General features: G+C 48.6%; 1 protein-coding gene across 6 annotated transcripts in view; it reads right to left on the bottom strand.

The window, feature by feature from the left end:
* CUL9 (cullin 9) overlaps nucleotides 1–13,287 on the bottom strand; it is a 234,465-nt gene that overhangs the window by 79,071 nt on the left and 142,107 nt on the right. For 5 of the 6 annotated variants that reach the window (XM_063918754.1, XM_063918752.1, XM_063918753.1 and 2 more), the window contains exons 17-21: nucleotides 9,797–9,902; nucleotides 8,327–8,422; nucleotides 8,061–8,236; nucleotides 6,480–6,613; nucleotides 6,214–6,399 (exon numbers count right to left, since the gene is read on the bottom strand). In XM_063918754.1, the coding sequence (XP_063774824.1) occupies nucleotides 6,214–6,399; nucleotides 6,480–6,613; nucleotides 8,061–8,236; nucleotides 8,327–8,422; nucleotides 9,797–9,902 (698 nt within the window). The remainder of the gene's footprint in view (nucleotides 1–6,213; nucleotides 6,400–6,479; nucleotides 6,614–8,060; nucleotides 8,237–8,326; nucleotides 8,423–9,796; nucleotides 9,903–13,287) is intronic. The other variant, XM_063918750.1, reaches the window with a different exon arrangement.

The raw sequence follows: 13,287 nt of genomic DNA, 5'->3' as shown, positions 1-13,287 counted from the left end.
ATGTCCCTTCACCCACCTACTAAACAGCTCCTCCTCAATGTCCCTTCACCCACCTACTAAACAGCTCCTCCTCAATGTTCCCTCACCCAGCGCCTACACAGTTCCTCCCCAATGTCCCTTCACCCACCTAGTAAACAGCTCCTCCTCCATGTCCCTTCACCCACCTACTAAACAGCTCCTCCCCAATGTTCCTTCACCCGCCTCCCACAGCTCCTCCTTAATGTCCCTTCACCTGCCTCCTACACAGCTCCCGCCCCTCCCACCCCAATGTCCTATTATCAGTCTCTTTACTGGCCACTCCATGTCTATTAAGCACAATAACACTATGAAACTCTGAAGCAAATAAACAAAAAATAAGAATTTACTTACCGATAATTCTATTTCTCGTAGTCCGTAGTGGATGCTGGGGACTCCGTAAGGACCATGGGGAATAGCGGCTCCGCAGGAGACAGGGCACAAAAGTAAAAGCTTTAGGATCAGGTGGTGTGCACTGGCTCCTCCCCCTATGACCCTCCTCCAAGCCTCAGTTAGGATACTGTGCCCGGACGAGCGTACACAATAAGGAAGGATTTTGAATCCCGGGTAAGACTCATACCAGCCACACCAATCACACTGTACAACCTGTGATCTGAACCCAGTTAACAGCATGATAACAGCGGAGCCTCTGAAAAGATGGCTCACAACAATAATAACCCGATTTTTGTAACAATAACTATGTACAAATATTGCAGACAATCCGCACTTGGGATGGGCGCCCAGCATCCACTACGGACTACGAGAAATAGAATTATCGGTAAGTAAATTCTTATTTTCTCTAACGTCCTAAGTGGATGCTAGGGGCTCCGTCAGGACCATGGGGATTATACCAAAGCTCCCAAACGGGCGGGAGAGTGCGGATGACTCTGCAGCACCGAATGAGAGAACTCCAGGTCCTCCTCAGTCAGGGTGTGCCCCTGACCAAGTATCAGCTCGGCAAAGTTGTAAAGCCGAGACCCCTCGGGCAGCCGCCCAAGATGAGCCCACCTTCCTTGTGGAATGGGCATTTACATATTTTGGCTGTGGCAGGCCTGCCACAGAATGTGCAAGCTGAATTGTACTACACATCCAACTAGCAATCGTCTGCTTAGAAGCAAGAGCACCCAGTTTGTTGGGTGCATACAGGATAACAGCAAGTCAGTTTTCCTGACTCCAGCCGTCCTGGAAACTATATTTTCAGGGCCCTGACAACATCTAGCAACTTGGAGACCTCCAAGTCCCTAGTAGCCGCAGGTACCACAATAAGCTGGTTCAGGTGAAACACTGACACCACCTTAGGGAGAAACTGGGGATGAGTCCGCAGCTCTGCCCTGTCCAAATGGACAATCAGATATGGGCTTTTTTGAGACAAACGCCGCCAATTCTGACACTCGCCTGGCCGAGGCCAGGGCCAACAGCATGGTCACTTTCCCTGTGAGATATATCAAATCCACAGATTTGAGCGGTTTAAACCAATGTGATTTTAGGAATCCCAGAACTACGTTGAGATCCCACAGTGCCACTAGAGGCACAAAAGGGGGTTGTATATGCAGTACTCCCTTGACAAACTTCTGGACTTCAGGAACTGAAGCCAATTCTTTCTGGAAGAAAATCGACAGGGCCGAAATTTGAACCTTAATGGACCCCAATTTGAGGCCCATAGACACTCCTGTTTGCAGGAAATGCAGGAAACGACCGAGTTGAAATTTCTTCATGGGGCCTTCCTGGCCTCACACCACGCAACATATTTTCGCCACATGTGGTGATAATGTTGTGCGGTCACCTCCTTCCTGGCTTTGACCAGGGTAGGAATGACCTCTTCTGGAATGCCTTTTTCCCTTAGGATCCGGCGTTCAACCGCCATGCCGTCAAACGCAGCCGCGGTAAGTCTTGGAACAGACATGGTACTTGCTGAAGCAAGTCCCTTCTTAGCGGCAGAGGCCATGAGTCCTCTGTGAGCATCTCTTGAAGTTCCGGGTACCAAGTCCTTCTTGGCCAATCCGGAGCCACGAGTATAGTTCTTACTCCTCTACGTCTTATAATTCTCAATACCTTGGGTATGAGAAGCAGAGGAGGGAAGACATACACCGACTGGTACACCCACGGTGTTACCAGAAACGTCCACAGCTATTGCCTGAGGGTCTTTTGACCTGGCGCAATACTTGTCCAGTTTTTTGTTCAGGCGGGACGCCATCATGTCCACCTTTGGTCTTTTCCAATGGTTCACAATCATGTGGAAGACTTCCCGATGAAGTCCCCACTCTCCCGGGTGGAGGTTGTGCCTGCTGAGGAAGTCTGCTTCCCAGTTGTCCACTCCCGGAATGAACACTGCTGACAGTGCTATCACATGATTTTCCGCCCAGCGAAAAATCCTTGCAGTTTCTGCCATTGCCCTCCTGCTTCTTGTGCCGCCCTGTCTGTTTACGTGGGCGACTGCCGTGATGTTGTCCCACTGGATCAATACCGGCTGACCTTGAAGCAGAGGTCTTGCTAAGCTTAGAGCATTGTAAATTGCCCTTAGCTCCAGTATATTTATGTGGCGAAAAATCTCCAGACTTGATCACACTCCCTGGAAATTTTTTCCCTGTGTGACTGCTCCCCAGCCTCTCAGGCTGGCCTCCGTGGTCACCAGCATCCAATCCTGAATGCCGAATCTGCGGCCCTCTAGAAGATGAGCACTCTGTAACCACCACAGGAGAGACACCCTTGTCCTTGGAGATAGGGTTATCCGCTGATGCATCTGAAAATGCGATCCGGACCATTTGTCCAGCAGATCCCACTGAAAAGTTCTTGCGTGGAATCTGCCGAATGGAATCGCTTCGTAATAAGCCACCATTTTTCCCAGGACTCTTGTGCAATGATGCACTGACACTTTTCCTGGTTTTAGGAGGTTCCTGACTAGCTCGGATAACTCCCTGGCTTTCTCTTCCGGGAGAAACACCTTTTTCTGGACTGTGTCCAGAACCATCCCTAGGAACAGCAGACGTGTCGTCGGAAACGGCTGTGATTTTGGATATTTAGAATCCACCCGTGCTGTCGTAGAACTACTTGAGATAGTGCTACTCCGACCTCCAACTGTTCTCTGGACCTTGCCCTTATCAGGAGATCGTCCAAGTAAGGGATAATTAAGACGCCTTTTCTTTGAAGAAGAATCATCATTTTGGCCATTACTTTGGTAAAGACCCAGGGTGCCGTGGACAATCCAAACGGCAGCGTCTGAAACTGATAGTGACAGTTCCGTACCACGAACCTGAGGTACCCTTGGTGAGAAGGGCAATTTGGGACATGGAGGTAAGCATCCTTGATGTCCAGGGACACCATATAGTCCCCTTCTTCCTGGTTCGCTATCACTGCTCTGAGTGACTCCATCTTGATTTGAACCTTTGTATGTAAGTGTTCAAAGATTTCCCATTTAGAATAGGTCTCACCGAGCCGTCTGGCTTCAGTACCACAATATAGTGTGGAATAATACCCCTTTCCTTGTTGTAGGAGGGGTACTTTGATTATCACCTGCTGGGAATACAGCTTGTGAATTGTTTCCAATACTGCCTCCCTGTCGGAGGAAGACGTTGGTAAAGCAGACATCAGGAGCCTGCGAGGGGGAGACGTCTCGAATTTTCAGTCTGTACCCCTGGGATACTACTTGTAGGATCCAGGGGTCCACTTGCGAGTGAGCCCACTACGCGCTGAAACTCTTGAGACGACCCCCCACCGCACTTGAGTCCGCTTGTACGGCCCCAGCGTCATGCTGAGGACTTGGCAGAAGCTGTGGAGGGCTTCTGTTCCTGGGAATGGGCTGCCTGCTGCAGTCTTCTTCCCTTTCCTCTATCCCTGGGCAGATATGACTGGCCTTTTGCTCGCTTGCCCTTATGGGGACGAAAGGACTGAGGCTGAAAAGACGGTGTCTTTTTCTGCTGAGATGTGATTTGGGGTAAAAAAGGTGGATTTTCCAGCTGTTGCCGAGGCCACCAGGTCCGATGGACTGACCCCAAATAACTCCTCCCCTTTATACGGCAATACTTCCATGTGCCGTTTGGAATCTGCATCACCTGACCACTGTCGTGTCCATAAACATCTTCTGGCAGATATGGACATCGCACTTACTCTTGATGCCAGAGTGCAAATATCCCTCTGTGCATCTCGCATATATAGAAATGCATCCTTTAAATGCTCTATAGTCAATAAAATACTGTCCCTGTCAAGGGTATCAATATTTTCAGTCAGGGAATCCGACCAAGCCACCCCAGCGCTGCACATCCAGGCTGAGGCGATCGCTGGTCGCAGTATAACACCAGTATGTGTGTATATACCTTTTTAGGATATTTTCCAGCCTCTCAGCTGGCTCCTTGAGGGCGGCCCTATCTGGAGACGGTACCGCCACTTGTTTTGATAAGCGTGTGAGCGCCTTATCCACCCTAAAGGGTGTTTCCCAACGCGCCCTAACTTCTGGCGGGAAAGGGTATACCGCCAATAATTTTCTATCGGGGGAAACCCACGCATCATCACACACTTCATTTAATTTATCTGATTCAGGAAAAACTACAGGTAGTTTTTTCACACCCCACATAATACCCTTCTTGTGGTACTTGTAGTATCAGAAATATGTAACACCTCCTTCATTGCCCTTAACATGTAACGTGTGGCCCTAAAGGAAAATACGTTTGTTTCTTCACCGTCGACACTGGAGTCAGTGTCCGTGTCTGTGTCGACCGACTGAGGTAAATGAGCGTTTTACAGCCCCTGACGGTGTTTGAGACGCCTGGACAGGTACTAATTTGTTTGCCGGCCGTCTCATGTCGTCAACCGACCTTGCAGCGTGTTGACATTATCACGTAATTCCTTAAATAAGCCATCCATTCCGGTGTCGACTCCCTAGAGAGTGACATCACCATTTAGGGCAATTGCTCCGCCTCCTCACCAACATCGTCCTCATACATGTCGACACACACGTACCGACACACAGCACACACACAGGGAATGCTCTGATAGAGGACAGGACCCCACTAGCCCTTTGGGGAGACAGAGGGAGAGTTTGCCAGCACACACCAAAAACGCTATAATTATACAGGGACAACCTTTATATAAGTGTTTTTCCCTTATAGCATTTTAATATATATATACATATCGCCAAATAAGTGCCCCCCCTCTCTGTTTTAACCCTGTTTCTGTAGTGCAGTGCAGGGGAGAGCCTGGGAGCCTTCCCACCAGCATTTCTGTGAGGGAAAATGGCGCTGTGTGCTGAGGAGAATAGGCCCCGCCCCCTTTTCGGCGGGCTTCTTCTCCCGTTTTTCTGAGACCTGGCAGGGGTTAAATACATCCATATAGCCCCCAGGGGCTATATGTGATGTATTTTTAGCCAGAATAAGGTACTATCATTGCTGCCCAGGGCGCCCCCCCCCAGCGCCCTGCACCCTCAGTGACCGCTGCTATGAAGTGTGCTGACAACAATGGCGCACAGCTGCAGTGCTGTGCGCTACCTTATGAAGACTGAAAGTCTTCTGCCGCCGTTTCTGGACCTCTTCACTTTTCGGCATCTGCAAGGGGGTCGGCGGCGCGGCTCCGGGACGAACCCCAGGGTGAGACCTGTGTTCCGACTCCCTCTGGAGCTAATGGTGTCCAGTAGCCTAAGAAGCCAATCCATCCTGCACGCAGGTGAGTTCACTTCTCTCCCCTAAGTCCCTCGTAGCAGTGAGCCTGTTGCCAGCAGGACTCACTGAAAATAAAAAACCTAACAAACTTTTACTCTAAGCAGCTCTTTAGGAGAGCCACCTAGATTGCACCCTTCTCGGCCGGGCACAAAAATCTAACTGAGGCTTGGAGGAGGGTCATAGGGGGAGGAGCCAGTGCACACCACCTGATCCTAAAGCTTTTACTTTTGTGCCCTGTCTCCTGCGGAGCCGCTATTCCCCATGGTCCTGACGGAGTCCCCAGCATCCACTTAGGACGTTAGAGAAAAAATGAATCAGCCCGCACCAAGCACCTATAGAGGGAGTTATACCACAGCTAAGCTGTGACTAGCACACATCAGACAAATTATCTGCTTTAACAATAGTCATGGCGCTGACTGGAGGAGACAAAACCAGTGAGCATAACATTTCTCTATTGATGATGTCAAGAATTTCAGTTGAACAGTCAGTGCACACCCCACAGTCTTTAAGTTGTGCCAGTGTCCCCTAGTGGCTGACAGAAAAAACTCACTTATTTTACCCAGGGGCTTGAGTTCGGCAGTGTCCGGGGGACTGTTGTCCACATGAACCAGTAGATGAGTAAGTCTGCGCACGCGGGAGTTGAAGACAGAAGTTCGTGACTTGGGACGTCTACAGACCTGAGTATTCTCCAGGTAGTGCGTAAGAAGCCAGCTCAAGGGGCTCACTCCTTCGGTGTCTGTAACAAAAGAGACACAGGTTCAGTCATCTCACCATTATTCCTGGAGAAATGTTATTACCAGATGGAATATTCTGTACCTGAGGTAGTGATGCTCTGAACTAGGGGGGTTATTAGCGCCTCCCAGCACATCCGGCCTAGAGCCTGCGCAGCCTCATCATCTGGTAGAAAGCGCTCTGCAAACACCTGCTCGTGCGACAATGCACGGTTCAATCTGCAACAACACATTACACATCAGGACCATCCACTTCCTAACAGCCATTCCTCCACTCTATATAACATAGCCAACTTACACACCCACTGCAACGAGAGTATATACTATATTGTAATATGCAGTATCCTCCTGTATTTCGATTTATCTTAAAATATTAATGTTATCCACCTACAAAAGCATTCCTTCCCCTTTCTCTAACGCATTACAAGAGTGGTTCCCAAACTTTTTTGAATCGCGACCCCCTATGATCAAAATTATTTTCACAGCTCCCCTAGGTCAAGCTTTTCTTTTTTAAGAAATTTAGAAAGAAATATGAAGTAAATTGTGTTTATATGTCATCCTTAGGGTCAGTTATGTGGTGAGGGACAGGATTCGCTTCTGTTTGTCCGCATACTTACAGCTTAGTGCAGGGCTGCATTGAAAGGGAGCCTCCTCCTAATGCCCCTCCCCCCCTCCCACCTACCACCCATTGAGGAGGTGATCCATAGCTAGAATTTGTCTCCAGCGCATGGAAGAGCACATATGACAGTGGCTGCCATGAAACGGTCTGATGCCGGCCCCGGACCAATGGGTAAAGGAAGCATGGGGTTCATGGTTACTAAATGCAGGTACAATTGTACCCCTCAGAGGGAATCCAGAGTGGGAAGTGGTGCCAATCCTACCCCAGGTATAACCAACAGCAACAGAGGGATGAATGTCCAAAAGAAGATACTAAAATCTCTAAAAAAAAGAAAGAAAAAAGACTTGCTATAAGCAGCCATGAAACCAGCACCCAGCTGTGGTAGGTATTCAACATAGCTGGGATTCCCAGGCTGCCAATGGAGTTTAGAGGGGGAGGAGCTTGAGCTTTTTCTATGGTAAACTTAAAGAGCCCATCACCGTATGGTTATCCACTGTCCTCCAAGGATGAATAAAACACATTTTATGTTCCTCATTATTATTTCACTACTGTCCACACATCTATCATTGTATAACCATTACCTCCAAAAATACGTTTACACTATATTTCCCAAATTCTCACATCATGGGCCTGGATTCAGAGTTACATGCAATCCCAAAAGCGGACGGACCTCTTGGTTTTTTTTTATCACACCTTCCATACTTCGCAGCCTGAATACGCAAGTTAGGGAATTTATGTGTAATTCCGAGTCATACACGAGTCGGTCGCCTCTCATTAACGTCTAAATGAGAATTACTGGGCGCTCACACATACAGATGAGCCCTCGTATGTTTAGCCTTAATATGCCATGTGGCACGAGGATGCAAGTGGGCTGTGCCGAGCGGTATATCGTCTTTTTCACCCGACTGTGCGTCTTAGTCACAACGCGCGGAGAAGGGCTGTTTTTGCAGCAACAGTAGGAGGACACTTCTGTAGAAGCATCCCCTGGCCGCGTAGACCTCCTGTTCACCTAAGACCTCCTGCTATGGCACAGGTGCCTTTACTCACCTGCTAAACAGCTGCAGTAAGTGTTCCTTCTTCTCACAGATCTCCTGCCCCCAGCTGTGGGCTCTGCTGGTGTAGAATAAGAACGTTCTTCTGCAAAGCTGCTCCTTAAAAACTGGCCAGAAGGTCGGCTTCGGTCCCAAGACTTCCACGCCTCGCACACGGGTGTCAATACCACCCTACAGGGAGTCCATCCCAAAAAACACACACAGTTTATGATACCAGGGCCAATACAATGCTGCAAACATAATCACAAGTCGTGACTTTACCTGCTGACAGCGTTTTATCTTGATCTGAATGATCGGCCAGAAGCGGGTGACGTTTTCGAGGAGAACGACTCGTCCGGCAGTGCTGGAGATGTTCACCTGGTTATTGACAAAGGTCGAAAAGTACAAGAGCCAGTGAGGAGAAGACAGATCTACAACACGCCCAACTGTAGGGGGTCCTCATAGCCCCCTCCAGTCAGTGAGCGGAGACTGCAATACTAACACAAACATCAAACTCTGACATTAGGTTTTATTTTTCAGTAGAACAACAATAGAAACTTTACACACAATATAAAATGAATTACAGGGGAAATGAAAGAAGTAATATGTAAGTAAATATATGAACTGTCGATATGGGGGGGGAAGCGGTGTCAGCGCATGTTGCTTGAATACAAAAATAATCAATCTAGAGACATGCAGGGCCGGTGCAAAGTTTCTCGGCACCCTAGGCAAAACTTCTGACTACTGCCCCTTCCCCCTAACAGGCCTTCAGGTGAAAAGCATACTGCTGCTCTCCCCCAACCCCAGTCTGTTGCATGGCTGCTCTCTTCTCCCCATCTCCATAGTCTGTGTGGATTCCTGCTGCTCTCACTTCCCCCCCTACTCTTTTAAATGTCTTCTGTCCCATCCCCTCCACCATCTGTGTGCATGCCTGCTGCTCATCCAACCCAGATAGTGTGCATGCCTGCTGCTCATCTCAGCACCTGCCCCCCAAGACTGCTGCTCTCCCCCTCTTTCCTTATCAAATGCGGACAGTGCACTGTGCAGCCACCTTACCTGCAGGCTGCGATGCAGAGTTGGTACTGAGTCGTCTGTGAAAGAGCCTGGAATGAAGAGCAGCACCGCATGTCACCCTGCAATACAGGAGCTTGGCAGTCATGGCTTTTGTAGATACGAGTGATGGGGGGATTGCGGCAGTTGTGAGAGGTAGGACCACGCTACCTTTTTCATGCAGCTGTAGCAGGTCGCCCCCCTCAGGTCCCGGCGCCCCTAGGCAGCTGCCTAAAGCTGCCTAGTGGAAGCTCCGGCCCTGGAGACATGGATTGTTCCCTCCCATTCCTTTACCTCCCCCTTCTCTTTATCTTCTTCTTTCTCTGGTTCTTTCTTTCCTGTCTTCTCTCTCTCTAACGGTTATTGTCACTCTGAGTTTTAGTTTCTCTAGTGACTCTTTCACTTTAACTGTTTTTTTTTTATACTATTAAAATAAAATGTGAGAATGATTTTGAGAGGAATTACCTACAATTTTTTTATTAGTTTTGATTTATCTTTAGATCTGTGCCAAATCGGCCTACTAGGACATTCCAATTAGGCTTTGATGTAAGCTGTTTGTTCACATCTTCAATGGCCTCTGCGTAGGTCATCTGTGTATTTCATTTATGCCCATGTCTTCTCACGAATAAAACTTATATTAAACAAAAAAAAAATCTAGAGACACATTTTACTTTTGAAACAAAATGATGGTTGAACACTTACGGCATTCAGCTCCGAGTTGATAAGGGACACATTCTCTCCTCCCATCACTACTACCCGGGCCGGCATGTAACTGGAATCCTCACTGGCCACAATCAGAACCAGCTGCCTGCAGGGCGGGATAAACACATTTATTTATGATACCTGCTGATCTCCGAGCAAATTCACACCGACATACACTCAGCTACACGCTACCAGGGTGGGTATTTACCATTACGGGGAGCCTGGCACCTGCCTAGTGCAGCCCAGCTGAGGGGGCAATAGAGAAATAGTTGTATGTTCATAGAAGTTACATTTTCCATCAAATCTTCCGTTTTCTTCTTTACCGACCCCCTGTTGCGCCCAGTAAATGTAATGGAGAAAATCGTACAAGGTATAGACTAACAGTGCCTGGAGTGGCTACATTTACAAGGACAAAATCGCGGTTTATAGAACACAATTTTGAATGCAAAGAGGCCAAAGTAGTTATAAACACAAGTCGGTTTTGCAGAGTGTAACTTCTGTGCATTCACACTGCATGTGCTGCAGAGCCGAGCGTGTGCAAGTACGGGCGGTGCAGATATATGCAGTTTGCATGTAGTTTAGTGAGGGCTTGTTGATGCAGAGCTGTGCAGACTTTAGAAGCCAAAAATAATCCAGCATCAAAACAAATGTTTTAATTCACCCTAAAGTTACAGCCCTAATTTATTGCTGCAATCACCAGTTAAAAAGGAGAGTTACTTACCTTTGTTAACTCTTTCTTGGAGGTTCAGAGGGTCCACAGGGATAACATTGGGGTATAGGTGGTAGGACCATACAGTTAAGCCTTTCAGATATCCCAAGATACTCCGGTTCCTCTCCCTATAACCCCGCCCCCATGCTCAAGTAGGTCAGTTTTGTTAACAAGCCCAAAGAAACTACCGGAAGCAGAGAGAAGGAAGACATGGTACACAGAAGAACACACTTTCACAGACAGGAAAAGGGAACCAGTGACCAAAGCCGCAAACCCATATAGACCAGGTGGGTCAGGGTGGGTTCCCTGTGGACCCTATGGATCTCAAAGAAAGAGTTAATAAAAGGAAGTCTACCTTTTTCTTATTCAGGGTTCATAGGGCTCCACAGGGTTAACATCGTGGATATCCTAAAGCAGTATTTCAAGGGTGGGGACGCTCCTGAGAGGATAGCAATATCCGGCATCCAAGTGAAGAATCCTGGGAGGCAAATGTATTAAAGGCATAGAACCTAAGAAAGGTGTTGATAGAAGATTACGTAGCCGCCTTGTACAATTGTTCAGCGGATGCGCCCATTACAGTTCAACAGACCGAGTAGAATGAGCAGAGATGGAAGTTGGGACTGGAGAGTATGCTTGTGCGATTGCCTTTCTAATCCATCTGGCCAGAAGCTGTTTGTTAGCTGATCAACCACGTTTGTGAAAACCATAAAGGATGAAGAAGGAATCCGATCTTCTTAGGGAACTGGTTTGGTCAACAGAGATACGGAGAGCATGAACCACATCTAAAGAATGCTCAGCAGGTGAGAGATCCGAGGAGATGAAGGCTGCAACCACAATATCCTCATTCAAACGGAAACGGAAGACCACCTAGTAAGTAACATAGTCTGGTACGAAGTACAGCTCTGTCCGGATGAAAAACTAGGAGAGGAGGATGACGGGAAAGAGCACCCAAGTCAAACACCCGTCGGGCACATGCAATGTCCTAAAGGAATAAAGTCTTAGCAGTTAGGCATTTTAGGTCACCTGTTTCCAAAGGTACTAAAGGAGCCTGTTGAAGAGCATCCAGAACCACAGACAAAGCCCATAAAGGCACAGGAGGAACGTAGGGAGGCTGGACCCAGAAAACGCCCTGTAGGAAGATGCAGACATCCGGTAGTGGAGCAATCCTGCATTAAAACACCATACAAAGCAGAGATACGCACCTTGACAGAAGCTAGGCGAAGGCCAAGGCTTTATCACCGTTGCAGGAATGCCAGAATTCTGGAAATCCAGAAGACAGCAGGATCATAGTGCCTGGAAGCACACTATTGGAAGTATGCCAAATCCGCTAGTAGCTGCGGACAGAGGCTGGCTTTCATGTCTTAAGCATGGTTTGCACCACTGGGCGAGAAAAGCCTCTCGCCCTCAATATGGACGACTCAAGAGCCACGCCGTCAAAGACAGATGTGACAGGTCCAGGTGTAGACACGGTCCCTGAGATAAGAGGTCTTGGTATAGTTGAAGTGGAAGAGGAACGCCCACTGAGAGGCCTTGTAGGTCCGAGAACCAATGGTATCTGGGTCACGCTGGGGCTACCACAATGAGGTTGCCTCCGTCCTGTTTGGGTTTCCGCAGGACCCTTGGCAGAAGGGATACTGGAGGAAAAACGTATAGGAGACGGAAAGTCCACTTGATGGACAGAGGGTCCACGAACGCTGCCTGTGGATCTCGGGAACGGGATACGTACATTGGAACCTTGTGGTTGTGTCGCAATGCCATGAGGTGGACCTCTGGGAGACCCCACTTGTCCACTAGAAGTTGGAAGACTTCTGGATGAAGGGACCATTCTCCCGCGTGAACGTCCTGGAAACTGAGGAAGTCTGCTTCCCAGTTGAGGGTTCCTGGAATGTATACGGCAGGGATGGCTGGAAGGTGACGTTCTGCCAACCAGAGAATGCAAGCCACTTCCTGCATCGCCATCTGGCTGTGAGCGTCACCCTGGTGATTGAAATAAGCCACTGCGGTGGCATTATCGGGCTGAACCTGAACAGGTCTGCCTTGCAGAACAATTTGCGCCAGAGTTAAGGCTATGTATACTGCTCTCAGTTCCAGAATATTGATCGGGAAACGGGACTCCGACAGCATCCAATGCCCCTGAAATGAGAGCTGTTTCATTACAGCTCCCCAACCGCGGAGGCTGGTGTCCATGGTGAGAGGTACCCAGTCTGGAATTAAAAAGGGCCAACCTTTGCCCAAGTGGGCCACGTGGAGCCACCAAGTGAGGGGCAAGCGGACCTCCGGCGTAAGAATCAGCATTTGAGATCTGATCAGATGAGGTTGACCGTTCCATTTGACCAGGTTCAGACGTTGTAGAGGACGAGAATGGAACAGAGCGTACTCTACCATGTCGAAGGTCGAGGCCATCAGTCTTAAGACTTGCATGGCCGAGTGAATGGACACTCAGTGCGGCTGGAGCATCTGGCAAACCCTGTTCTGCAGCTTGGAGATTTTGTCTGCTGGCAGAAAGACGCTGGGTTGAGGAGTCCAACAGGACTCCCTAGTGTAACATCCGCTGGGATGGGATGAGGGAGGACTTTTTCCAAATGATAAGCCAACCGTGTATCTGAAGTAAGGTCATCGTGAGTTGAAGATGGCTGAGCAATACTTCTTGTGAAGTAGCTAGCAGTAGTAAGTCATCCAGATAGGGGAGTAGTCTGACTTCCTGACGACGCAGCCGTGCTGCCATAACTTTGGTAAAAATTCTGGGTGCTGTAGACAGTCCAAACGGCAGTGCCCGAAATTG

This window comes from Pseudophryne corroboree, chromosome 4 (genome assembly GCF_028390025.1).
Source record: "Pseudophryne corroboree isolate aPseCor3 chromosome 4, aPseCor3.hap2, whole genome shotgun sequence".
NCBI classification, from domain to species: domain Eukaryota; kingdom Metazoa; phylum Chordata; class Amphibia; order Anura; family Myobatrachidae; genus Pseudophryne; species Pseudophryne corroboree.
This window is presented reverse-complemented; position numbering and strand designations above follow the sequence as displayed.